Here is a 27,834-nt window from a genome sequence, read left to right as displayed (position 1 = left end):
ACGAAGGCAGATTTCATCTCCTCTGGTTTCCTTAGCACATGCTATCTAGGCCAGTGCTGGTAACCAGAAAAGATGCCTTCTCTAGTTTGTCTTCAATGTAAGGGCTCTCTGGAATCCACTGAGAGCAAATCTTCAGAAGGACAAATGGTTATCATTTCTCCCTTAAATTATAGTTTTCCCACTAACTGTCAATCTAAGGGTTCCAGAATATTGGGAAGAGAAAATATTGGGCAATTTAATTTAGAATTTTGACATTCTGAGGAACTTACATAAGCTGAGTGCTAGACATCCAGCTTAGGACCTGGTCCTGTGGCCAGGCATACAGGTATTTATTGTTGTGTCAGCCCAGAAGTGCACTCCTGCCCAGTGGGTAACATTCCCTACACACGCACACACACACACACACCGCCCACACACGCACACACACACACACTTGCCCTGTGGTTCTGTGGGGCTGCCAATCCCAGCTTCTTTAACACTGGCAGTAATGATTGGGGCCCAGACTGCTGTGATCCAGGCTGAGACAAGTCAAATCATTTGTAAGGCGGTGAGACAGGCACTACCTGTGGCCATGGTTCTTTCCTATCCAGCAACCTGGGAAGATGAAGCCACCCAGGTGGGAGAAGTACACACCAGAAAAAGTGAGTCCAAGTCGTTTTCAAGGTTCACATCCAGCTGTTACAGAAGCGAGGCCTTTGCCCTTTCTGCAATGGGGTTATGTCGGCCCACAACGTCCCGTTTTTCCGTAGGCTGGCCTGAATTGGGTTTTGGTCACTTGAAACGGAAAGGTCCTAAACCAAACACCCAGGATGCTGAGTTGGTTACAAGGAGGCTTTGGGTGCAACCCATTTTCCTGGTTTTGAGCAACGTATTTTGCCTTCTGATTCTCCTGTTTGCTTGAAAAACATTTCCCATGAATGAAAAGAGCTTGGAGTTAGAAGTTCTGTGTTTAGTTTCTGCTTCAAAATCTTGGTGACCAGGTGACTTTGAACAAGACACTGAAATACCTGTTTCCTCACATGTACAGTGGATGTTATAATACTTAAGAAGGCTTCTCACAGAATTGTTACTAAGATCAAATATAAACTATATGTGAAACTACTTTGTAAATTGCTAGGCAAATGCCAGGAATCATTATTAATAATAGCAACAGTATTTTCAATACTATTTTGAAGTAAAATTATGGCATTTCATTTGGTAGTATCTGAAAAAAACATTTTGATATCTTGGAGAAAATACCTAGAGAAACATACATATCTTATCTATACTTCCTGATATGCTAAGAAAGATTCAGTTGGCTAATTAAGTAAGCATCCAGGTTCTAGAAGGTAAAGGGTTCCTTTAGACATACATATTTTTAGTATGAATTCGTTTAAATGAAAAAAAATTAACATCAAATACATAGTTCAGTGTTACCATATTAAAGATATGGGAGTTTTCATGGAGGAGGAGAAAGGTGAAGCTATACTAAGTAACAGACATTTCATGAAGAGAGGCATAGGCTGGGTTCTTCATAGAACACTTGGGGTTTCATCGGCCAGGATATTGTTGGTTGTTGAGTGGTGTGGGAATGAAGGAAATAGGATGTGGGATGTGAATAAGGAAGAGGAAGTGCTTCCTTAATATCTTGGTTGAGGGCTGGTCTTATCTTCTCTCCTTGAAGAGATCTAATAAGAGATGGTTTCTATGGAAATAAGGCCCCAGATAACATCCCACTCTAACCACTCACCTAGCCTTGGGAGCAGAACTGGTAGGATGGATGGATGTCAAGAACAGATATTTCTCTAATCCTGGGCCTGAGTTACACACCTGCTGAGGACTGGCCCAAAGGACTGGCCCCAGGTTAGTTCAGCTCAGCAAATGTAGCCTCTTTGGTGAGACAGTTTTCTGCTTGTACAGTCACACATCTTTGCAGCGCAGAGGGAATGGTGGTCATTTAAGCTTTATCGCAGGCACAGACCATTAAATCAGGGTTTGCTACTGGTAGAGATAATAAAAAAAATGTCAAACTACAAAGCCCTTTAGTGTCTTCAAAAGCATTAGGATGGTCCAATTTAAAATATTTTAGCATACTAGAAATGCAGTGAACGCATACTGGTGGAACTACATTCTATGTTATTTAAAATCCCAGTTAAGCTTGGTTGAAGACCTAGGAGTAACTTGCCACAATTCCCACACACAGTTTTCTCTGAAACAGGCAGATTTTAGCTTTATTGATTTTTATATTGCAGATAAATAATTATGTGTCTGAGAGTCACCCCACTGCATGGAGGGTGGTGTCAGACAGACCTAAATGTGAAGTTGTTTTGCCACTTAATTGTGTGACCTTGAGCAAGTTCCCTAATTTCCATGAGCTTTCATTTTCACATCAGTTAAATGAAGATACTAATTATTAGCTGGAGGATTGTGGTAAGGGTTAAAGTCAATGAAAGGAAAACATCTAGGGCCGTAAGTGGTAGTTAGAGGAGGCTCAATAAATGACAGAAGCCATTATTGTAATTATGATTAGTAATTTTTTGACCTTTGACTGGGGTTGTGGTTGTGGGTCCTCAAGTTTGGGAGACTGGATACAGGAGCATCTCCTCTGATATGCATTTCATCCCTCAGAGGTGAACAGTTACTTGAAAGACAACTTCACAAGTCATTTAGACTATTTTTGTGCTCAAATTTGCACCTCAATTATGCGGCTTAAGGAAGTCAGCAACCATCAAGGTCAATACTTTGTGTTTTACCAAGGAACAGTCCAAGGTCTAGAGAAGTAAAGTACGTTTCCAAGATTACAAATTGAGCAAGTGGCCAACCTGGGCTCTGGCCATACAAAAGCCTGGGATGACTCCCCTCGGCCCTTCACAACTGGTCAGAGCCCTGTACTCTCCACTCTTGCTTCCTATCCATTTCCTGTCAGTGCTTTTACACAGTTTCTTTCCCATGGAAGTCATTTGTTTCCTTTCTTTCCCTGACTCTCTCCCACCATCTTTCTCTTTTTGCACTGACGGTTCAAGGTGTAGCCCAGGCCCCAACCACTCCAATTTTCTCTGCCACAGTCCTTCGTGGCAGATTAACTCAGAGCAGTCTGGGCAAGCATCCACTGTAGGATGAATTGCAGGTGTTTGCTTATGTCTGTCTTCATCAGCAGACAAGGAGAGAGGGAGGGGGAGAGGGAGGGGGGGGAGGGAGAGAGAGAGAGAACACAGACATGGCTTCCTTTATCTCTTATTGCTCTGGGTTCTAGATCAAAATGAATTAACTGTAGCCTCCAGGCCTGCCCAGCAACTGCCTATATGCTTATTATGGCAAATCAATGAACACAGGCCTTTTAATTCCCACTTTCATTTTCTACCTTTAGTGCTAGCCATTTATCTCCCCACACAACTCCCTAAAGTGCCCTTGAGAATCTCGGGAATCCGTCTTTTTTCTGTCTCCACGTTCTTTCAGGAGAACTCCGCTAGACGTGAACTCAGAAAGATTTTGCCACTACATCAACTCATGTATAAATAATGACAATAGGGTTGCTGCTTGATGATTTTACAATCAAGGCTTGTTGCATCTTTCTTTAATTTTGGACACTTTGGACATTTTTCCTGGCAGCTATTTGACTTGTTTTGCCGTGTGCATTACCTATAAGAGTCAAAACCTCTGCAAAGACAAAGATTTTGACCTTTTGTCAATGCTTTCTTTTACACTAACTTACCTTTCCTTCCAGCAGGTGGTGGTATAATACAAACAATGGCCTGAGCAAACTCTTACGCTCACTTAAGTATCACAGCAACAGGAGTCTCATTCTAGGTTAGATTTCTACAATAATTCTAAAATTAAAAGATAGGGTCTTTCTAAAGATTTGATCTATCGGTCGTCTTTTCACTGCCTATCATTTGCATATATTTCCTCAGGTAGGAAAATTTAGCCCTGGTTATATAGGCATTCCTTTATACCTGGCACTTGAAAATATAAAACAAAAGAGGCTCTTTAGGAAAAATTCTCTTTAACTATTTTAGTATATGCATTAGTCTTAATGAATTTTTTGTTGCTATATTTAATTCACTACATTATGTTAGTTAAAGTATGTGGCTTATTGATGTGACCTCAGTTGGAAAGAAGTCGTCTTTCTGTGGAATTTATTTGAATGTATATACGTTCTAGATAACCTATGTATAACATTAATAAATATGTATTTTTATTGGAGCGTGTGTCTTTCAAAAAGTTATTTCAGCAGCACAGAATTTCAGTATATTTTATAGACTCAGAACAGTTACAGAATTAGATGTCTTTATTTTATCAGATTTTGTTTAGTTATCCATAACTTCTAGGGAATTTCTTCAATAAAATTGGAAGAAAATATTCCTCAAACCAAGATGAATAATATGTCAGAGGAGCCAAGAAATAGTTTTCAGATTGTGCCTAGTTACATTTTTGGATACCAAGAAGCAAAGATTAGAAACACATCAGCAAGTCAGAAATCTATTACTTAAAGGATATATCTGAAAGGACATAAACGATATTATTTATCATTCTCTGAAAAGACAAAGAGCAGAAAATCGCTCAGTTGTGATTTACAAATAGTTGCTATTTATGGTATTCCAATTCGCTTGTGTATAAATATGCACTTAAACATCTTCAGTATATTTTCTCATTCTAGAGGCAAGAACAATCCCCCTGTTGTGGGTCCAGTCCCTGTATTCCCATTTACTATCTAATAAATATTTTAACATCTATTTCCATTGTGCTGGACAGAAAGCAGGCAACAAACACCAGAGCCTGAGTAGAAATGAGGTCCCCAGGGATGAATGGAAGGACAGATCTAGCACAGGGTATCCCTGCAAATCCTGACTCCTCACGCATTTCTTCATACAGTGAATCCTTATGTAGTGCCTATTATCAGCACTCACAATACGAAATGGGAAGGACACAGCCAGCCAGCCAGGCAGACACACTCCCTGTGGACATTGTTGAGGACCGAGCACTGTTTCTCTCTCTCTCTTCCCTGTTTTCTGCGTGTAATACTGCATTTAGATGGATGGTGAATGTCTTACATTCTTATCTTGTAACTTTTCTCTCATGGGTTGCATCTCATACACATTCGGACGGAAGACAATGTGAAGATACATAGGAGAGCACCCTGTGAAGATGGAAGATTAGAGAGACTCATCTACAAGCCAAGGAACACAGGAGTCACAGAAGCTAGGAGAGAGGCTTGGACCAACATAAGGCAGCTTATTAGAATCAGTGGGTGGTATGGTGTGGTTAGCTACACTGGGGTATGAGATTAGGCCTCCCAGGTCCCCATAGCCTGCATATTTGTGGAGGAGAATCAGATGGTCTTGCACATCTTAGAGGAGGATAAATCATAGGTAGATGAGAGTTAAAATCTAGAAGACCAGACAGGGATAAGGGTAGGGTGAAAGGCCCTATCTCTGAGATTTGGATAGACCAAAGCTGTGGGTTAAGTTACAGACTAGTACTTAGCGAAACCTTAGAACTTAGATAGAGTTGAGTCAGAGGGAGGGTGGCGATACCATGCCAAGAGGCCAGACAGAGACATGACAACTGCGGACCGTATAGCAAGGGGTCTAGTGAGAACAAAGCCTCTTATTAAAGATCTGCTATATTTACTTCAAATTCAGTGAAAGCTAGCTGAGAAAGATAAAACGTCAGATGACCCCTCTCCCTTATCATGACTCTCCCTAATATCAAAAGGCCATCCTAGAGAGGAAGAAGACTGGAAGAAATTTGAGCTGAGCAACTTGGAAAGGAAAACCGTCTCGATACGAAATTTTATTTTTGAATACACTAACTTTGAATTGAGAACTGACTAAGAATTTACCTGTACGAGACTGAATTCTGGATCAAAAGGAATTTAACTTGACGAGATCAAAGGCTCACTGCTGTCTAGTGACCTTGGACCCAGGAAAGAGGGTCTATGATCTGATCAACTTTGGATGTTCCCCTGCCTACAGGATGGGCAGGTCTTGGGGCTAAAGTGATGTGTCCCCTGAAGACTGCACACCTCTTGTAAACTGGCTCCTTGAGTTTGCATGAGTCCCCCCACGAATGATTCTGAGCCTGCTCCTAAGGCCTTCGGTATTCTCTTCTCTGATTCTCTCTTTCCTGGGGCTGGAGCTGAGGGCTGGCCATAGGACAGATATTTTTATGGACAGAGTAGGATATGTGTATTTCAGTGTCCACCTGCAGATGCCCACAGGCTGTTGAGGTGCCGACAGAACATGTGGGAAGAGACAGGGGCTCCAGGGGCTGACGTACTGCTGCACGCTGCCATCACAAGTTGTGGAACTTTCAGGAGGAATTCTACGTGCCAACCTGGCCTTCTAGGTTGATTTGAAAGGTATATTTATGAAGGTAGGAAGATAGAACAAAATTCGCTAGTTTGCTAATTTGATTTATAACTTCTAAATGTTTAGACATAACCCACCAGGGCCTCCGTGTGCACTTTTGCCCTGGGCCCTGCACGTGTTGGAAGCAGCCCTGCTGCTCTCATGGAAACTGTACCCAGGGGCTCCGCTGGGTTCAGTTAGGAAGGAGGTTACATTTATGTGCAGTTGAGTCGTGACTATAGGTTTGAAACCTGTAATGCATGGTAGAATTATTGTCTGTCAGATTTCTATTACTATAAAAACTGAAAATTTAACTTTTGGAGCAGCGCTAAGCAAAGGAAAAATACTTAGCAAGCGCGCTTTCTGTTTCAACTTTTTTTTTTTTGCCTTTGTACCTTTTGTCTCTTTTTCGTTAGTTTCAGGTGTACAAAGCAACTTAACAGTTAGACATTTACAACCCTCACAAAGCGATAGACCCCTCCCTAGCTACTACCCTTCTGACATTGTAAATGCTTTTACAATTCCATTGACTCTATTCTCTCTGCTGTACTCCACATCCCATGACTATATATATACTTAATTATAGTTCACATTCAATACTATTCTACTTCAGCTTCAGGTGTACAATGCAGTGGTCAGGCATGTACACCGTCCATGTAGTGGTCTCCCTGATAAGTCCAGTACCCATCTGACACCCTACCTAATCTTTAGAACATTATTGATTATATTCCCCATACTGTATTTCATATCCCCATGACTATTTGGTGACTACTAATTTGTACTTTCTAATCCTTTCACCTTCCACTTTAACTTTTGAATGGGAGGGATAGGTTGTGGGAAATCCTGCTGGCTCCCACAGTGGCGTCTGTAAGCACAGACCCCAGTTTGATCATGCTAGTCACAGCCTTTCCTCTCCATGGTTGGCCTCTACTTACATGCTGTTCATACCTGCTTCCTCTTTTCTGGCTTATGATTCAATTCTTTCTTCCTTTCTCTCATTTATACTTCTAACGTCCTTCTTTACTCAATTTGTCCCTCTGGAAGCCTTGGGTAAGTGTTCTTCCAAGTCCAGTGCAGCTGGGAAAACTGTGGCTGTGTAAAGCTCCTGCCCCCTGGCCCTGCTCTGCGGATTCCATAAGCAGGATCTGGGCCCAGTTCACTCTCTTTGCTTTCCATTCTAGTTCCTACCGATGGAAGAACAAGTCAAAATGTAGGAGGAAGGCAATAAACATTTCGGTGTTGTCACAGAGTTCCATAACTAGAGAAGGTTGAAGTGAGAAGGTGCCATTGAGGTCACTTTTGGGTCAGAGGCTGCAGCCTGGAGACACCAGGTCTCCACCGTTCAGCCAGCATGAGGCTGTCCATCCTGACAGATGGTCTGGGCCTTTGCCTTCCAGTGAATTAGGCCAAGTAATCTCCCTCCTTCAAGGGTTTATTTTGTCCAATTTTTACTGGCACTCCAAGAAACAAAAACAGACATTAACATGTTTCCAGATCGCTCTACCTCAAGAAATTATATATATATATATATATATATATATATATATTACACACACACACACACACACACACACACACATATTTCCTGCCATTAGACATAACTGTTGCTTGATTATTTTTTTGAGGGAGGAAATTAGGGTCCTGTCTAAAATCAGCACCTCTGTGAATGTGGCCTCACTGTAGATACTGTTCCTGGACCCTGATGAATGGGATTAGTGCCCTTATGAAAAAGGGACCATAGAGCTCCCTCACCCCTTCTGCCAGGTTGAGGACACAGCAAGAAGACAGTTCTCCATGAACCAAGAAGTGGGCTCCCACCAGACACCAAATCTGCCAGCACCTTGACCTTGGACTTCCTAGTCTCCACAACTGTGAGCATTAAATTTCTGTTTTTTATAAACCACCCAGTATATGGTATTTTGTTATAGCAGCCGGAACAGACTGAGACATTCACCTACTTTCCTATGTGATCTGCAATGAGGATCACCCATCTCAGACGACATCAGCATAGACTCAATGCGAGGCTTTATCGCTTTCCCACTTCTATTATTCATATGTGCACACTTTCTTTAAAAAAATAATTTGAAGCAATTTATAAGCAAAATTTACACAGTCGTGTGTCACTTAAAGACAGGGATATGTTCTGAGAAATGTGTCATTAGATGACTTTGCCCTTGTGTGAACATCATAGAGGGCACTTCCACAAACCTAGATGGGATAGCCTCCTACACATACATAGGCTACATGGGATAGCCTATTGCTTTTAGTCTAAAAGCCTGTACAGCATGTTACTATACTGAATACTGTAGGCAGTTGTAACAAAATGATACTAAGTATTTGTGTGTCTAAATATGGAAACTGTACAGTAAAAATACATAAACCAGTAGTATAGTTGTTCATTATCATTATGAAGTAATCTGTGCTGTGCATAATTGTATGTGCTATCTTTTTATATGATTGGCAGTGCTGTAGGTTTGTTTACACCAGCATCACCACAAACATGTGCATAATGTACTATATTCCAATTGCTATGACGTCACTAAGTGATAAGCATTTTTCTGCTCCATTATAATTTTATGGGACCATTATATACATGATCCATCATCAACCAAAATGTTGTTATGTGGTACATGACTGTATATATGCCACCATATATATAATGATAATGTAATCACCATCATCATAATTATAATTATTATAATAACTTAAAATACTAATATAATAATAATGATACTATATCTATCTCTGTGGCAGACAAGTTCAGGATTAGAGACTTTTAATTGCTTACTGTCTAGACCTTTGGGTCCAGTTATAAACCTTTCTGTCCTCTGATTCTTTGCCCAAGTCCAGTACCATCTCAGCACCATCAGACCACTGCGAGCTGACTCCTGGATCCAAACTCTAGTTGTCATCATTTCTTCTAATATAAACGTTCAAGTCTTCATTGGAACACCCTATGTAAGGTTTAGTTTTCTTACCTGGACTTTCAGATCTGTACATGTTCTCCAGGCTTGTTTATGCTTATCTACCCTCCATTTCTAAACCATAATCTCCACCAGGTCTACTGGCCAATTGCAGTCCTGCCCTCATGCATAGCCTTTTGGGAAGTTCCCTCACAGCCCACTTCTCCCATTGGGTTCTAGTTGGTATCTGGAATCTGTATAGATAATCCTAGATTCTTATACCATCTTGGTGTTTGTTAGAAATGGACAAAACTGAAAGATCAATATCATTATTTTATTAAGAACTAGCCTTTTTGTTAAAGATGTTATCTCCTGAATTATGGTTTTAAATGCTTTTAATTGTCATTCATAATGTAAATGTTTCCAGGAATGCCTTCTGCTGCCAGATAGTTTTTCCTAAAAAAATCCCTTTATCATCTCTCTTCCTTCTACATGCAGAATAAAGACCTTCTGAAGTTTGGTCTCAACCACAATTTGTTTTTTCTTCTTTATATTCCACCACTCCCCTTCAAGAATTTCGGCTGTATTCAAACTTGTCTGTGGGTGAAACCTTACAAGTACTGTGCTTTGCAAATCCTGTGCCATAGCATTTTTCTTGGCTAGTAACCTTTTCTGAAAAACTGTCACCTCTTTTTCAAATAGAAAATGGTTGTGAAACCATTTCCTCTCATGAACTTATTTATTTTATATAATCAATAAATATTTATTGAGTGCCTGTTACATACAGGTAGTAGGAACTAGTGGTGCTGTGCTGAATAAATTGAACAAAACAGTCCTTCCTGACCTCATGAAGTTTCCATTCTAATATCCCTGTTAGCAATGATTAGAGGGAAAAAACAAAAGTTGTTGACTTGAGAAGGGAAATAAAGAAAATAGCAGAGCTGGAGCAGGTATTTTAACAATGAACCTGAGGTAAGAAAACAAAGCTGAATACGTCCAGGCCTTGGGTCTATATTCCTCTCACCTGGGAGGGAAGGTGAACGTTGGGTGAATGGCAGAGGGTTCTGTTAAATTCTGCCATGCTCCAGCATGATGCTATCATAGGTTGAGTAAATGTTGCTGAATCTTGGGTACTAGGAAGGCAAGCTGCGACAATGTTCACATGGGGTCATGGACATTTCCTCCTTAGCTAAATTCCAGCATAATTGATGAAAGAAGGCTGGGGAACTAGAAAGAGGAATCTGGATACAGTGTGATTATATAATAGAGCACAGAACCTCATAAAAACAGTCCAGACAAGGATTAGTGCTAGGTAGACTCATGTCATATCACAGGGGTAGGGGAGGCACACAGCAAATACTCATTGCACGTAAGAGAGAAAGATGGATGCAGAACACTTGTTTGGGAACTACAGCACAGTGGGTAACGGTGGAAAGAACAGATAAACGGACAACAAAAAGTTATCAATCCAAGTGTGTGAACTCCACAATTCTTCAATACATAGGAAGCCATTGCTAAGTCTGAAGTGGTGCAGATTTATTGACAACAGTTGGATGGCACTGGAGCTCTAGAGGTGATTGGCTGATGGTGCCCAGGGTTGTCTGGGATGAAGAATTCAGTCTCTAGCCTGGCTATAGAGGAGCTAACTAACCTGACAGCAGTGAAGCAAGACCAGGGATGAGAGTCGGAAGTCCAAGGTTCAGGAAGAGATGTCACCAAAGAAACAAGGATGGGGCTAGTTAGGACAAAATCACGGTAAGGGTGTTGTGGCGCTCACTGGGACCACGGTCCTGAGTGGTGGGTAAACAGGGATAAAAGTCTGTCTCAGGATGGAGGACTATGTTTTACCTCCTTTCAAAATAACATAACATACCAGGTCCCCTGTGACGGAGTGACCCAGCAGAAACAAGAAGTTCAAAACACCAAACACATGGTCAGAAATCAGAAACAGCATACCTGAAAGCCAAGGCCACGTCAGGAACCCAGAGATATCAAGAGAGGAGGACAAAGGAAAGAAGAGCAGGGTGGCACCAGCAGAATAAGGGCAGTCACTGTTAATTCAGGAATTAATTTTGTTGACATTATTCTTTAATGCTAAAAGAGGAGAAAGCAATAGGGATTGTTTTTATTTTTATTTTTATTTTTTTTCAGGCAAAGATCAATCCTACTTGCCAAGAAAGAAAAAGAGTCATTTCTGGGGAGCAGCTTCTGACAAGAGAAAAGTATTCTCACAACCCCTTGGTGAAAATATTTTATCGGATAATAATTCCTTCAGATACTGAGGACTAGGGCAGTCAAAGACCCTGGAGAGCCAGAATTGGGGAGGGGTCTTCAAAGGAGAGAGATGGGTAACTAACAAGTTTGCTTTGGAACGTCTCTGTCTGCGCTGCAGTGTTTAAAAAAATCTTCAGTGTGGTTTCATTTGGGACTTTTGAGGAAGGTTGATTTTATTCAATGTTTTGATTAGTTTTTAAGACCCTCGAGTCATTTCTGTTGTTCTCGCCCTCTGTAGATTAGGACACCAGTTAGAAATTTGACAGTATTTTTCTCTAAACATTTTGTCCTTTTGCAGTTGTCAAATATTGAATTAGATCTTGTTATAAACAGACGAGAAGCTGGCATTGTTGACATTTTCCTTCATTAGGAAGAAACTGAAAGCTGACATTTTCAACCTATCAGCACTACTCATAAAAATACAGTATGGAGAATGAGGAAATCTGTTTCCTTTCTTGCTCTCACGTATTACAGACTCACTAATGAAACATTAATTGATAAAATGACTTCACTTAATAAGTGCCTAAGTTTTTCTTCAAAAGGGAGGAAAAGTATTGATTGACTCTAGGATTTAAAGTCTGAATGAATGAAAGAAGGCATTGATTTGAATCTAATGAGATTATTGATTAAACCTAAGATTTGAAATCTGAATGAGTAAATAAATGAAGATGTTTATTTGATTCCTGATTCTTGTCTCTTATCAGTTAGTTGTTTTCTTTGTTTCTCACTTTATTTGCAAAACTGGAAAAATAACTATAGCTACTTTGCCCATGCCAAAGGATTATTACAAGGGATCAACTAAATAATGTAGTGAAGTGCTTTACATACTGTGAAGGGCTAGACAAATGTTGTGAAGCATACTACATAGCTTTAATGAAAAGGTGATTTGGTTAGATTAATTGGGGGGACTTCTGGAATAGTTTAAAGTTGAGGCAAGATCTGTGTTTGAGATTTTGGTGAGCTAACATCCTATTTCACTCCCTGAAATGCATCCCTAGACTAAATTGATGAATATACATATTTTGTAACCTAATCACCTCAAAAGTTTGAAACTATACTTTCAAAACCTTACTTGTAGAAAATGATCTGGTTGGAGGTTGAGATCAAGGCAGTTAATACTATAGAAGTTTTTTTTTTTTTGCATCAATTTGATTTTTTGAGGAAAAGAGGGCAAAGTTGGGAAGCAATTGCTTGAAGATCACAGTAAAATTTCTGAGAATCATGTAGCTTGAGAAATAGAGTATGAAGAAAATTCTCCCACCCTCCCATCCTGATACTCCAGGCTTTAGAGATGGCCCGATAGGGGACAGCGAAGAAAGGGGAAGATGAGCAATACCTGATTCAATTCAGAGGTGAAAGGTAGAAGACCTCTAAAATTGCCCTTCTTTCTTTATATCCTACACTAAATTCATACGTAGTTTGACCTGTCTCGTTTTCCATGGGGAGTCAGTTTTATTCCTTGCTAATACTAATTAAATTCAGGATGACCAATATTAGGTGAAAACCCACATAGAAAAAGTTTTGAGTAAAGAGGCTATCTTTACTTTCAAATTCTGAGTAATCTAAGGTACAGCTCAGTCCTCACTGGAATTTATCCAAGTGGGATGTTAAAATTTTGAATGTCAATGAATGCAATCAATAAGGTACTGACCAAAGCTGGTCATTCCTTCTAGGCATCAAGTCACTTGACCCTCAATCTGTTGTTCTCTTGTTTGCATAAATAAGGTGAAGCTTCTGTGCCTACCAAGGAGAAAGAGCCCTTCTCAAGTCTGGGTTGATGGTCTTCTGAGCAGGGGAGCAGCTAGACCTCAGCCCCACTCACACTCTTCCCCCACGCACCCTTGTGCGAGCACTTTCTATCTGTATGAGGCAACCTTGGAATGACTTTGGTTGAACATGGAATGTCTTGAGACAAGACTTGCTGCAAGAATTGATGAAGGCCACTGATGCTTTGCGACATTTATTTACCAGTATTGCTACTGTGTTTGGGGAGGAATTGTATTCTCTGAAAATACCTTTTTTTAAATTTGAACATGATTATTCTTTAAGTACCAGAGAATGTATCTTCTCTGAGTAGAAAGGGAGGTGGAGATTTCCATGGAATAGTGGGAATCCTTAGGTTTGGGTTCTTATTTCAGTTTCCTATATAAACTTTGAAAAATTGCTGAACCTCTTTGAGCCTCAATGACCTCATCTGTACCACTTCAGACAGTTTTATTTATTTCATAGACTTAAGACAAAGATTAAATGAGTTAGCAACGTATGTCAGTTTCCTAGCCCTGTCCCTGTCTACACTTAACAACTCTTAACTTTCTCCCCACAGCCATGGTGGGGAAGAAGGAATGCAGCTCAGAATGGTGAGACAGCAACCCCAGATGCTGTAGGAACTGTTAAATTTATTAATTGTGTCACTTAGACTCTATGGTATGGATATCCTCTGTAAAAATGGGAGGTGGAATTATCTCTAAAGTTTCTTCTAGCTTGGTAAATGTTTATGATTATTTGCACATTTTTTTTCTGATTCAATTCAATTCTAACCTTAAATTTAGTACAACATTATAGTTGTTACTCAAGAGGCACTGACTTTCCCATGGCGTTGGCCATTGATACTGTCTCACACTCCTGTATAGAAAAAAGAGTCAGCAAGTTCCCAGGATCTCTCAGCTGTCTGTCCCTTGGAAGAACAAAGGAAGACACTGTCAGTATATCTTTAGAAAGCATTCTATTTCCATGTAACAGTGACACAACTCTCTATAACACAGAGGTCGAATTTTATCCATTTTGGCATGGGCTATGCTTCATATTTCTGGATTGCAGAATCACCCACAGGATTCTACATTTTGCTCTGAGACTCTCAAGGGATCTTTGGTATTTGAAGTGCCAACCGTTACGTGCCTCGCAACAGGTCATGGCCATTGTTATCCATGACCTGGGATTTTTCTGGGCTCGGTAACTGGCATAGATGAGAAGTCACTTAATTCAAACTGATATATCTGTGGAAAAAGGGGTTTCTGGGAATATAAATTGATATTTGTAGCCTGTGAGGTTTTTCCCTCCAAGTACAGATATCCCTGTTTTAAAAATTTTGGAAATTGTTGGTATATATATTGGTGGAAAATAGAGAATGTCAGTCCTTGCTAATGATTACATATAAAAATTCTACCCGTGGTGATTAAAACTCTAGGTTTTGGAAGTCTTGGAGGAATTGTGGAGATCTATCTGAGGAAGGTTGACAGAGGCAAAGTGATGTCTCTATAACTCAAAGACAGGATAGGGGTGAATTCTGAAAAAATACAGTGAATCTGCAAAACTGAATGGACTGCTAATTGACTGGGAGTACTTAGCAAAAGGCAGCATGATCTCCAGAAGTAGTGCAAATTCCCTAGCAATTAACTTTATTTTTATGGTTGAGAGACTCATGTATCAGGGTCTGAATACCTGATATAGTAGACGGACTATATTACACTATCCTTGTGAACAAGTTGGGGAAACATAGATGAGCCTGTAGTAGTCAAGTGAATTTACATATATCGAACAGTTATACCAACGAGCATCATCTTTCACAAGATTCTGGAGGAGCAGGAAGACGTGAAACAGACCTGGAAAAGGAAAAAGTTTCTTTTTGTTTCCCTCTAGGAAGGGATAGGTACGGTAGCTATTTTCAAATGTTTTAACAGTCTATCATCCAAGAGGAATTAGACATTCCTGGTGTCTCAAGCAGGACAATTTGGGATTAAGGAGAAAAATTTTTCTTACTACAAGGGAAAAGGTTTCTATTAATTAGTCTAATGGAATGGAAGATCTTTTGAGGTAGCAAATATTATTTCCATGACAAGTTTAAGAAGAGGCTGGTCATCTGCCTTAGACATTGTCTACTGGTTGCTTGCATTAAAGGGAAGGCGGGCAAAGTAGTTTCTTCTGGTCCTTTCTACACTTGTAGATGCTGAGATAATGTTGGAGAAGTAAGTTAGTGGTCAGAACACAAATGAACAAACATCTTTCCTTTTGTGTCACAACTAAAGGAGCATATTATGTTTTGTCACACAGAAAGGGCTTACATTCCTAAGTGCCCTGCATGAGAGATAAACCAGGAATGAGGAAACCTAAAAGTCACAAATAACAAGAATTTTCTAAAACCATTGTGATATAAGCCATCAGAAAAGGATAATTTTTTTTTAAAGACAAGAACATTTCTCAAATGTTTCCAATCCAATCAGAACTGTATCTGCCATATGATAATTTGAACTATGAATATTGCATTTTCTCTCATATTCCAACAGAAGTTTGTCTGAAAACTAGAGCATGGTGCAAATATAAGTAAATCTTTTCTTGGTGTTTAAAATTATCTATGAGCTTTCATTTTGCCTCCTAATTAGATTGTTGAAGGTCTTGATTTCCAGTTTAGGAAGTTAGTAGATTTTGAACTCTTTTAATGAACTTTTTAAGAAGTACAGTTTATATCATGACCCAGGATCATATATGCATTATGAATAAAACAAAATATTTGAGAAATAATACTTATACTTACACATTAGCATAATATTCTAAAATTTTCAATTCAATTCAATTCATTAAAAATTAACTCCCGTTCATGCCCCACTAATTTCACATGCTTTGCAGGTTGAAACACACTACTGTAGTTAATAGCCACTAAAAAATCCAAATAATGGCAGAATAAATGAGAGAATTCAGATCTTGTCACTTAGGACAATGTTTCCATATATAGTGCATGAAAAGTCTTGGCGTTTGCAATATATTTATACAGTACTCTTTAGTTTCTTTCTTTTTATATTTTCAGCCTCCTCCCCGGCTTCCCACACCCCTTGAAGCAGCCACTTGAAACATTAAATACTATGAGAGAGATATATAGATAGACTACATTTGTTCTGTGTATCTTAACGCTTTACATCTAGAGAAGTAAGTTTTAGCCTAGAGCATATCTGTTTATGAGCACATTCAGGTGACTTCCGATAATGGAATTGCTGATACACTGCTCATAGCTGTCTGGGTAACCATTCTTTTATTATCAGGAAGGCAGATGCAGTTTTTAAGATTAAAGTGGACACCTCCTAGAAGCTACATTTATTACAAAAGGCTGAAGTGTCCACATTCATAGGAATCAAAGGGGCTTAAAGCAGCAAAGCCGTAGAATTCAACAGACGAATGCAATTTTGGACAGGACAGCAACCACCTCAGCAGGTGACAGGAATGAGAGGTAATTTAATTCTGAAAAGTACCAACTCTGCCCCCTCTGGGGTTAAGCCAGGTGCCCTCTATTGTGATAGCTACAGCTTGGGTCTACCCGATAAAAATTCCAACCGTCAGCACAGGGAAGGAGAATACTTTGATAAATTTCACCATTTGAGATTCCCTTGGTCGTGTTTTGAACCCATTTCTGCAGAAAAAAGGAGTTCCACTCTGCTACTGCAGTGAAAGTAAAGTCCACTTAGAAGGGCATTATACCCCAGTCACTATTACAGTATTTGAAAAGCCATCACGGATAAATTTTAACCCTTAAAACATGACAACCTTGAAAAGTAACAACTGGAGTGTGGCTATTCCACTGTCACCTGCCATCTAATGACAGTTGTGCTGTGTTTAAAGGTATCGCCCTCTCCCCACCATCCAACCCCCAAACTGGCTTTAAATCCCTCATGAGCCCCTTTGCCAGGAAGTCTGAAAAGTATCTCAGCTGGGCCCGCTTCCAGTGCTTACTAGAAACGCCTCCATTTACATCACTAAAATTTGTCTCATAGTCTTGAATATCTTTGAAATATTGGCCAAAGGATTTGGAAGAGTAACAAAGTGCCTTCGTTATTTCTTCTCGAAAACTCTCGAGCAATTTGAGAGTCTGAAGAGGCCTACCTTCAGAAATTCTGAATATGTAATGAGTGTACTTCCTATCACAAAACAAAACAAAAAAATGATTTCTCTCCCTTTTTATCAGGCTAATGTCTTCTGAAATCCCCTTCACTTTCCCAAGAGTTTATCTTTATTGCGACTAGAATTGGAGAAAATATTTTCCTGATGTTTATCAAACGTTTACTGTAATTTAAAGTGCTAGCGTCGCCGAAGTGGTTTTGTACCTGAGAGCTTCTCTACTGCAAACTTTTACAGCCCATATTATTAATGAAAAGACAATATTGATTGTAATGCATTTTAAACAGACTCTTAGAGTGTTGCAAAGCCTCAATCACAGACCTGTTTCCTGCACTAAGAAAAATATGAAAGTTTTAAAATTATAAACATTTTAATGAGATCAGAAGAGCATAGTATAAGGGAATAGATAAAAGTATGCTTGGGGCAATCCCTGGGCTAACTTTCGGAAAAAGTTCATGTATTTAGCACTGCTTGTAATTTTTCTACAGTTTTTAGGTCTGGCCTTTCTCTGAGGCCTTGCATATTGTTGCCACCTGTTTTATCCCATTTTGTTCGAGATAATGTTTCTCACCGGTCCCCAGGGGGTCCCCAGTTGACACCCTGGAATGAGTTACCTGCCCTCTCTCCCTTGGCCCCTCCCTCAGCTGCTACTCACTCAAAAGGGTCGCTGGGATCTGCCCTCTGGAGCTCTGGAGGGATGGGGATTCTTTTGTAGTACATTTCCCAGTCGAAGGCGCCTCGCATGGCATCCCCAGCTTGTGCCTCATACCCAAAGTGATTGTGGTCAATGACATCGATCATGGGGCACACGATGGTTTTGTGGTTTAGTGCAATTTGGTCTGAAAAATGAAAGCACAAAATAGGAAATGACATGCCTGCCTAGGTCATCTATCATTTTTCTGCAAAGAGAAGCCTACAGAGCCCTCCTAACGCATAAGGCATGCAGCCTGCTTCCCTGTTGCCATCAGAGCACTTTGTGGAATCTCCATTTGAATGCTGGACTTAATGTGATGGCACAGTGATTAGGTGCAATTAGTTTGTTGCGTTTTCTTTTAAGAAAGTTATGTCCCAGAGAGACTTGCAGAAGTCCATTTAGCTCTACCTCTGTCACAATGTTGCTCTGACCTGTCCTCAATCTGTCATTCTACAGTGCATCCAACATGCGTGGAGTATAAACAGCAATGTGTTCCTTCAAGCATACAGCTAGAGCCTGCTGAGAAAATATTGGCCTGCTTTCTGGAGGCTCCAAATGTAAATATTTAACTTCATGGCTTTTTTAGCATCTAATCTTATAATGGCCATAATGGCTGTTGCCCCCTAAATGCTGACAGATCATACATAGAATTCTTGGCTCTTAGGCTCATCAGAGATTTTTGCCAAGTCCTATTTTGCGACTGTTCTTTGGTACAGACTCTGTTTATCAAAGCTATACATGTCCATCTTCTCCCACCATATCTAAAACTATACGAGGGGGCCTGATACTACTTCTACTCTGCTTGCTACTATTAATTTCTTGAGCAACTATTAAGTGATTCCAACTCATGCTATTTCTAATCCTCCTAGCAACCCTGTAAGGTGGCTATTATTATCATTCACAATTTACATATGAGGAAACTATGCTCAGAGAAGTTAAATAACTTGTCAGAGGTCACTCATCTTTTGAGAGAACGATCCAGGATGCACCTTCTGCTGAACGGTCCAACCCTAAAATCTGTGGTCTTTCCTGTTCACCACGGTGCTTCTCATGTGGCAGAAAGGTGTTACCCTCTTTAGTTTTAGCTCCTTCCTTCCTTTTCCATGTAGATACTATTATCATGTCATGTTAACAGCCCATGCAGAGAACTGGCATTTGCATAATTTGCTCACCGAGAATAGCTGCCTGTGAAGCTATTCTTCCCAAGAATATGCATTTAATCAAGATTTATTATAACAAACTAATACTGTCTCACAGGCAGAACTTTAAGTATGACTATTTGCTTTCTGGTTATTTGGAAGACCTGATGTGGCACGTGGAACAGAATACACTTAAATACCCTTAAAAAAAACCCCATATTGTTTAGAAATAATGAGGTTTGGTTATTTCAGTATAATTATTTTGATGACACTGATAGGCAGGGTGTGGAAACCATAGAATCCTGTGGAAGATCTTCCCTCTAGATCGACATGCCTCTTTTTTCTCTCTTTCTCTCTCTCTCTCTCTCTCTCTCTCTCTCTCTCTCTCTCTCTCTTTCTCAAATTCAACAACTATTTATTGAGTAGAAACTATGTGCCTGTCACTTTCTAGGTTTGGGGGATACTGCAGTGACTAAAACCACAAAAATCCTTGTCTTTAGATATGGAACACAGATAATCAACATACATAGTAAATAACTGAATTATATGTATGGTAGAAGGTGATAAATGTGATAGAAAGAAAGGAAAACAGGGTATGCGGAATGGGGACTACTGATTGCGGAAAGGGTTACAGTTTTAGATAACATGGCCCAGAGAGCCTGGGGGTCACCTTACTCTTATTTCAGCTAATTAGTAGACAGACCCCAGCACTATTTCAAGTTAATCTCCAGCAAGAGCTCTATGAGCATCCATTTTCATCTGGGCATGCTTTATCTAAATGGTGTTTCCCCATAGATGTCTTTGAGGGAGAAAATCATCATTGCTGTGTCCAAAATATTTCTTCTATCACCTCTGCAGGTATTTTAGTATTAAGGTTTCAGTGACTTTCTTCAATCAAATATAGAATCAGGTTGATTTACAAGTTTCTTGACCAACAAGGAGTCCCAAGGTGACCCAAAGAGAATGAGTCTGCTAAACTGTCAACTTTCCCTTCAAATTTCCTTTCGGCTCTTATCCAGCTGTACTAGCTTAGAGTGAAAGCAGCATGACTAATTTTTCATCTAAGGTTTATGCCTACTTTTCAATTTCCAGGGATCAAACAAACAGACTCTTAATGGGAAATTGAAATTCAGGTATAATCCCAAGGTGAAAAATGAACCAAGAATCAGTGTGACTCCACCTATTTTTTCATTTTGGATGATGTGTCAAGGCACTGATAGAGGAAAATAAAAAAAGACAGTGATCCTGAGCTTGAATCATTTCTTATCCATCAGGCCTACAGGAAATGAAATGCTTTAATGAAAAAAGTAGGTTTCTCTCTCTCTCTCTCTCTTTTTTTTATTGTTAGATAATATGAAAAATCACAGGCTCGGTAATTGGCATTTAGGGATTGCTTTGGTTCATAAATAAATTAGGCCTTTTGCTGACTTCCTTGAGTATTCAACACTGTGTAGGTCAAATTCAGTTTGAGGGAATCTCTCTGTTGCTGATGAAACTCTAAATTGCTATGTCCTTGGACAAGGTACTTTTAATTAAAAGCTCAGAGGAGTCTTTGGCTGTAGGAGCACTGAAAAATTCCTGTTGATGAGGATGGCTGGGCATTCGTCTGGATAGGAGTGTGTAGCTAGGGGGCTGCGGTGGGGCTGGGGCGTTGCTGGCCATTTCCTGTTCTTAGTCCTACAGAGCTTCAGTTGATTTCCCTACCACATCTTTTACTAATGGCTCTTGGCTGGTTCTAGCTGAGATCCTACACAGTAGCCAACAGCCAATCTTTCTTTCTGAGGCAGCTATTGTGAGGACAGTTGTTACTGGCGTTAGCTCCAAGGCCAGGGACATATTTACAATAAAAGTTGAATTAATGAAACCTGGAAAAATAGGAAGGAGTACAATATGTGCCCACCAGGAGTTTTTAGAAATATTTCCCCCCCCCCAGGCTTACAATTTGTTCCTTACCCACTACTGGATTTTATATCTGACTTCATTGTGAAATTAAAAAAACACACGTTAAGCTCAAACTGAGTCACACATTTGTTCTCTACCTTGAATGACTTCCAATTTGCTCCTGTTTCTAACAGTTCAAGTGTAAAGTGACAGAGTCTTTGTCCCGCCTCCTAGCCATATTGTAAGCACTCAAGGCATATCGTCTGGATAGCAGTTCTGAGTGTTTGAGGGGGTTCTACTTAAATATAGGGTATTATGTATTTAAGGGACATGGGCTGGTGCCTGCAGTGAAAAGGAGAACTGGTATTACAAATCCTACAAAATGTCAGGGCACTTACAATTCAACCGTATTCTGGGGCTGAATAATTTTCTTTCCTCATCTCTTAATAATCCTATAATAATTGTTAAACTGTGTGGGGTGTGCTATGTGTGTGTGTGTGTGTGTGTGTGTGTGAATTTTAATCTTCCTGCAGATTTAGGTAGTATTTTTGAATACTTTTTTCTTTCAGTGTTTACCCAGTGAATACAACTGCAAAGAGGATAACGTCTAAGATAAATGAAAGCTTTTTAAACTTTAAGTTAGATTGCAGTTGGTATTATCTAAAATGTCAATTTTAATGCAGTTTTCTAGTTACCTATTTGTCTTCAGCAGTGGTTAAGGTAAAATTCAAGGCTCCCACTGTAAAAATTGTAGAAAGGGTCTCTAGCCTTTGCGGATTGCAAACTAAATAGAAGCAAACCACACACTCCCTAGGAAAGAGGACAGTCTCCCCAGGTCCCCCTGGTTCCCAGGAGACCACCATGAAGTTGTGTACTCACTAAGGAGCGGGGGCAGCCAGTTCACGTTGACCTCGCAGTGAGAGTCGAGGAATGTTAAGACTTCTCCTCTCGCCATCGATGCCCCCAGGAGTCGGGTCCGAATGAGCCCTTCCCTCTTCTTGGTGCGAACAATCCTGACTTTGGAAAATCGGGCCATGTATTCCTCTAACTTATCCTTCAAGTGTTCTAGGAAGGGAGTAGAGAATGCACAGAAAGAACACAAAACATTAGTTGCAGTACAGTGACTCATGGGTGCTTCTGTAGAGACGGTGTGTGAATGATGAATCTGAGCTTGCCTCCATTTTTCTCCTCTCTTCATCTCCAGGGGAGATACTAAGAAGATTTTATGCCTGGAGGGTTTTTGGCTTTACACTTGCCAAAATGCTTCCTACCCTGCACATACTGTCCTTTGTTTGAACACTGTAGAAGACACTGACACAACAGAGCTTTCCCACACTGTTACTGTTGGCCAGCGGCCACAATGCTGAATCCTGGCCCGCACTTGCCAAGAAGGCTACACTGCCCCCCACGTTCCTGCTCTACAAAGTCACATGAACATTCCAGTATATGGGCTCTTTGTAATAAGAGGGCTTTCCAGCAAGCCTTCACTTAGTATTCTCTGTATTGAAAATAATGTGTGTAAAACCACAAGAAAGAAACATCTCTCTCAAATTAACAAGAACTAAACAACTTCTTGTTCCCTTACAAGGTAATAGTGAACTGGTAAGTGAGCTCTGCCTCTGGCTTCTGATTTGAAGTGAAAAATTGCTGACTTGCTGTTAAAATTAGATATGGAAAGGGGAAGGCAGATGAGATACTACACAGTCAGTCATTTTGAACTGAGTAATTTATGATCAGAAACGAACAATTTGGGAATGTTTTTTTTTTTTTTTTTTGCCTAATCAAAAAATAACAACAACAAAAAAAACCAAAAAAACAAAACAAAACAAAAAAAATCAGTGGGAACAAGATCAAATCAGATAACTTACTTATAGAATAAAATATTTCCTGATAAAAACGCACCAACTTTTCAATTTTTTGTGTGTGTCAAATAAGTGTACTTGATGGCTTTCTGTGGGATATATACTCATATAATCGACATCTTCTGCTTTCACTCTTCTGTATCTAAGATATTAGGAGGGCTTTACTGGAGTTTCTAACAAGTACAGTCTAATATTTATTGAAACAGAATCTTAGTGCAGTCTGTTCTGTAGTTTTTATTTTCAAACTTTCTCTGCACATCTGCAATGTAGGCAATATTATTATTATCTCTGCCTATGATCTGTAGCAACAGGAATTCCTATCAGGATCTATGATTCCCTTCCCTGCTACTCAGTTTAAAAAGCTGTTAGAATTACTCTGCATTTGGAGTTTGTACATAAGGGTTTGGTTCTTATTCTTATTGCTTCTTCTATTATTATTAGCTTAGTGTCTAAAAAAAAAAATCTCAATTTCCCTTTCTTTCCTCAAGTACCCCATAACGATGTTTTACAAATGGGTCAAGTGAAAAAAAAAAAATCGCTTTCTCACTGTCACTATAAACGAATACGGGTGGGATCTTTCACAGGAGTGTTTTAGCTCCAAATATGTTTCCCTCTATTTTGTTGTTCCTGTAATGAACAGGGATACGGGAGATCAGATGATAGGAAGCAAAGATGACAGGATTTGGAGTCAGAACAGGACTGCGTGGAAAGTCTGCGACAGTGAAATATAGGAGTAGGCCATTCAAAATCTCTAAGCCTGGATTTCTTTACCTATAAAATATACAGAGTTTGGGTGGTTCTTTTTCCCTCTTAGAATGTGGTAGAGGGTCAAGCTTTGGTTAGAGACTTGACAGGGCTCATTCAAGAAACAAGTATGAAGTCAGTAATTGGAGACGCTGGTAAGTCACTTATTTTATGAAGAGAAAACAACATTTCTAGCATGAGACATGCCTTTGAAACCAACGCCTGAAAAATAATGAGTTTTTTTATTTCTAGGTGAGATTTTGAATAAATATTGTCTTGCAAATTTAAAGAAAAAAGGTTCAGACCAGCAATAAACACACACACACACATGACTTTATAGCAGTATTGCAGAATCTCAACCACCAAGGTGGATCCACCTTGTCTCTCTCTGCTTTGAAACAAGTGTGCTGTGCAGGGGGTCTACCTCCTGCCCCCTCTCCTTGGCTGGCTTCTCCCCTGCTTTCTTCTGTGCAGGCTGCAAAGAAAGACTCCAAAGGGCTGTACAGCACAGCACCATCTGTGAATAAGACTGCAGATTTACTATCTTGTCAGGGAAATAAAGCAGAGACCCACCATCCAGCTGCTCAAGCAAAGGCAATGACTAAGCGATAAGTGATCAATACCAGAGCCCTCCACGTGCCAGTCTTGAAAGGCCTGTGCTCTGTCAGGACCTCCCACAGTAATCAACGTTTAAGAAATCTTTATAATCTCATTACTGTGATTTATTCAGGCACTGAAATCCCTCTGCATCAGTAATGTACAAACAAGTGTCTTTCTATGAGTTTATTTGCAAATCGGTTGTTTGGACCACAGAACATACTGCCTCATGAAAACAGTGTCGTGACAGTTCTTGGGGACTGAAAATAGATCAGGAACATTTGTTAAGCCCATTAAATTAGTGCTCCCTGCCCTTCCACCCCCCGCCTTCTTTAAACTTCATTGCTCTTTTTTTCAAAGGTACGACTAAGAAAACCATCTCGTCAGTCTGGGCACATTGCTTCTTCCTCCCAGACCCCTACGGACAAACGGGGCCTCTCCTGGGAGAGAGGAGGGGTAATTCTCCACAGCTGCGTCAGAAGTGGCCGTGGATGACAGTCCCTTCCCAGGTATTCTACATTGAAAATCCAATGGCTGTTGGTCACCTGAGAGCAGCAGTCCCAACTTTGGATTTAGATTTCCACACTTTTCCGTTTGTAGGATAGTTTCTGGAACTCAGCGGGGACTATCTCCACCTGTTCCATTCCTTCTATGCACATTTTCTGATTTGGTGTATTTTTGTTTTATCAAAGCCCATTGGCACGTATTAATAGGATTGCATGGTACGAATTCACAAAGCACAAGGAAAGGTTTGACCTCAAACCAAGTCCACTAAATGTTCAGATCAATTCTTCTAGTTGGAACTTGGTAGTAATAATAATTAGGCTGCTTTGCCTCAGAATAATGACCTAGCTGACTGCCCTTTTGAGGGGTCCATTCTCTCCTAGTAGTTCAATTGTAACATCTAATTACCCATAACTCACAGTGAAGGCAGGTATCATCAGTCTAATTAGCAAATTAGACTCTCATACAAGGGAGTTACTGGGGATGGTAGAGATGGCTTTCATTTAAAACATTTTGCATTTCTTTTGTATGAACAATTTTTAGATGCATTTTCTAAAAGGTAAATGATTTTAAACATTATTTTATATTACTTTAACTCAAGTACAGTGTCTTTGAAGATCCCTTTTGAATTCATTTAATTTTAAGAAAATAACAAGAGAATTTGTGGTATTTTTATAAAACAGATTTCTTTAGTGACTATGAGACATTTCTGGAACCATTTAAATTTTTTGGTTTGTGGCCATACACTACTGGTGGATACATCACTGTTAAAATCCACTGGGGGGTATTCTGATGAACCCCAGTTAAGGGAATGTAACTTCAAACATGTCAGTTTTTGCCAGGGTTTCTTGTAACACTGTGAGGCAGTCCGGACATGGTAAGTTGTACTGACAAGTCGTACTCTAGTGAAATTTTGGTGCCTTGCTACTATTTAGCAGTTTTCTGAATGTATTTTCCTCTTTTTCTAGAGTTTTCCTTTATGCTTCATAAAGTTATATGGAAAATGTCATTCATTAGTATAGTTAGTGTTTAGGGTAGCAACTGAAAAAATCACTGTCAATGATTTGCACAGTCAAGAGTCAAGAATATGATTTCCAGACCTGTTGCTGACCGGCTGCGTGTCTTTGGGTGAGTCACTTCACACCAGTCAACCTCATTTCCTCAGCTCTAAGGTGAAGGAAATGTGACTGGTTGATCGTACATATTCCTTCTAGTTCCACGATTCTATGACTTGCCTTGTGAAGTTTTACTTGTAGAGTCTTAGTCCTTTCTAGTACTTAGTTTTTCCTAAAGATTATTCTAATGGTTGGTATTTTGGTGTTTCTTTGGGCTCTCTCAATTTTGAAAGGAAGAGTCAAGCTAAAACATCTCACAGGCTTAGCCAAAAAGCAAACTCCAGGGTATTTTCTTTGGTCAATACAGCATCTGTCTAATCTCCCGTAGTTCACAGTCTATAAGACTGTCATTGATGTCAAAATAATGATTCTGAAGCACTGTGAGTTCATCAAAGATTTAAGTCTGTTCAATGAGTTATGCCTATTATGTCAGAAAAATATAGTGACAGAGTTTAGACCACTTTCTAGTCTACCTTTGATGAACTGTTTCCCAGGGGACAACTTAGTGACCATTAGTATGAGAGAGATTGGCCACAATGTCCCAAATGGAGGGTCCACCAAAGGCCAGGAAAGCAGGTGCCCCAGCTCAGCAGCTGGAATTGAGGCTTAGTAACTTGTGGACCAGTTCCTTATATCTCCTTGGAATTCCCTAATCTACATTTTAAGGGGAGGTTACCAGGAGACACTATTGATCTAGAGATAGAGATTTCTATGTTTAAGTACATATCTATGGAGATGAAATTTCTTTGATGTTTATATTGTGGTATTGGCAGAATGTAGTAGAATATGACATATAGAATATGTGCTAGTTATTATAGGTGATGCCTAATTATGAGTTCTGAAATACAATGGATTATCAATACACAGAAACATACATATCTTAAACTTTTCTGGTTAATCCCTAGCCAAGAAGAAAATACTATTAAGTGCAACTCAGAGTATGCTGGAAAAGTTGAGATTTTATCAGAGAGACAAGAAGTACTCCACAATTAGAGAATATAAAGTATTCTTCCATTTCTTGATCTACTTGGCGTATGTCATGCACATATTTTAACCCAAAGTGGTGATGTTAAGGATAACTGTCTACATAGCAGGGCTTGTAAAAACTTTTCCCATATTCTTTACACAGGGGAATACACAGATTGTAAGTCTCCAGTTGAACTCCAGAAAATTGTCAATTTCTTTATGTCCTGGTTGGTCACACTAAATCTGTCCCTTTTGATAGACATTTCATATCATCTCTAGAGCACAAAAATTCAATGAAGAAAGCAAAAGAATTTCTGAAACCATATTCAATTGGTATTATGATCTCAACTGGATTTCTATTCCTTAATATCCTATATTTTATTCTTTTAATACGCAAGGCATCTAAAGCCATTTGGGAAATAGCTTAAATAAGTAATTTAAATAAATAGACACAATGTATTCCAGCTAATATAAAAAAAGAAAAGATATCACTCTTTTGCAACCCTTAATGAACTAATGGATCAAGCCATCAAAGGCTGCTAGCATCACAAAAGGAGCAAGCATCATCTCTATTATGTGTCTCCTGTTGAAAGAACTGATCATTGCTTATAAAGTATTCTTGCCCAAAGCATTGAATCTGAATTTGATCATGCTTTTAGATCTAACTACCCATTTATAGGAAGTAAAGGATTGAAGGATATGTTAAATGGCACATCAGGGAGATAATCAGCAAAATCCAGACTATGGTCAGGTCCCTTGGACAAATGGATTGATTTCTTTAACAAATAAATCAGAAGGAAAAAGAAAAGTAATGGAAAGAGAATCCTAAAGATTAAAAGACACTTAAGAAATGTATTCGGGCGGCTGGATGGCTCGGTTAGAGTGTGAGCTCTCAACAACAAGGTTGCTGGTTCAATTCCTGCATGGGATGATGGGCTGTGCCCCC

At 39.6% G+C, this 27,834-nt stretch overlaps 1 protein-coding gene across 2 annotated transcripts in view; it reads right to left on the bottom strand.

Moving 5' to 3' along the window:
• GALNTL6 (polypeptide N-acetylgalactosaminyltransferase like 6) overlaps positions 1 to 27,834 on the bottom strand; it is a 934,503-nt gene that overhangs the window by 151,449 nt on the left and 755,220 nt on the right. For both annotated transcript variants that reach the window (XM_019733270.3, XM_074338318.2), the window contains exons 6-7: positions 21,980 to 22,165; positions 18,042 to 18,225 (exon numbers count right to left, since the gene is read on the bottom strand). In XM_019733270.3, coding sequence (XP_019588829.1) covers positions 18,042 to 18,225; positions 21,980 to 22,165 — 370 coding nt within the window. The remainder of the gene's footprint in view (positions 1 to 18,041; positions 18,226 to 21,979; positions 22,166 to 27,834) is intronic.

Source organism: Rhinolophus sinicus, chromosome 15, assembly GCF_057876585.1.
Source record: "Rhinolophus sinicus isolate RSI-liver-muscle chromosome 15, RSI-T2T, whole genome shotgun sequence".
Classification (NCBI taxonomy): Eukaryota; Metazoa; Chordata; class Mammalia; order Chiroptera; family Rhinolophidae; genus Rhinolophus; species Rhinolophus sinicus.
Note: the sequence above shows the minus strand (reverse complement) of the source record. Positions and strands in the feature narration are given on the sequence as shown.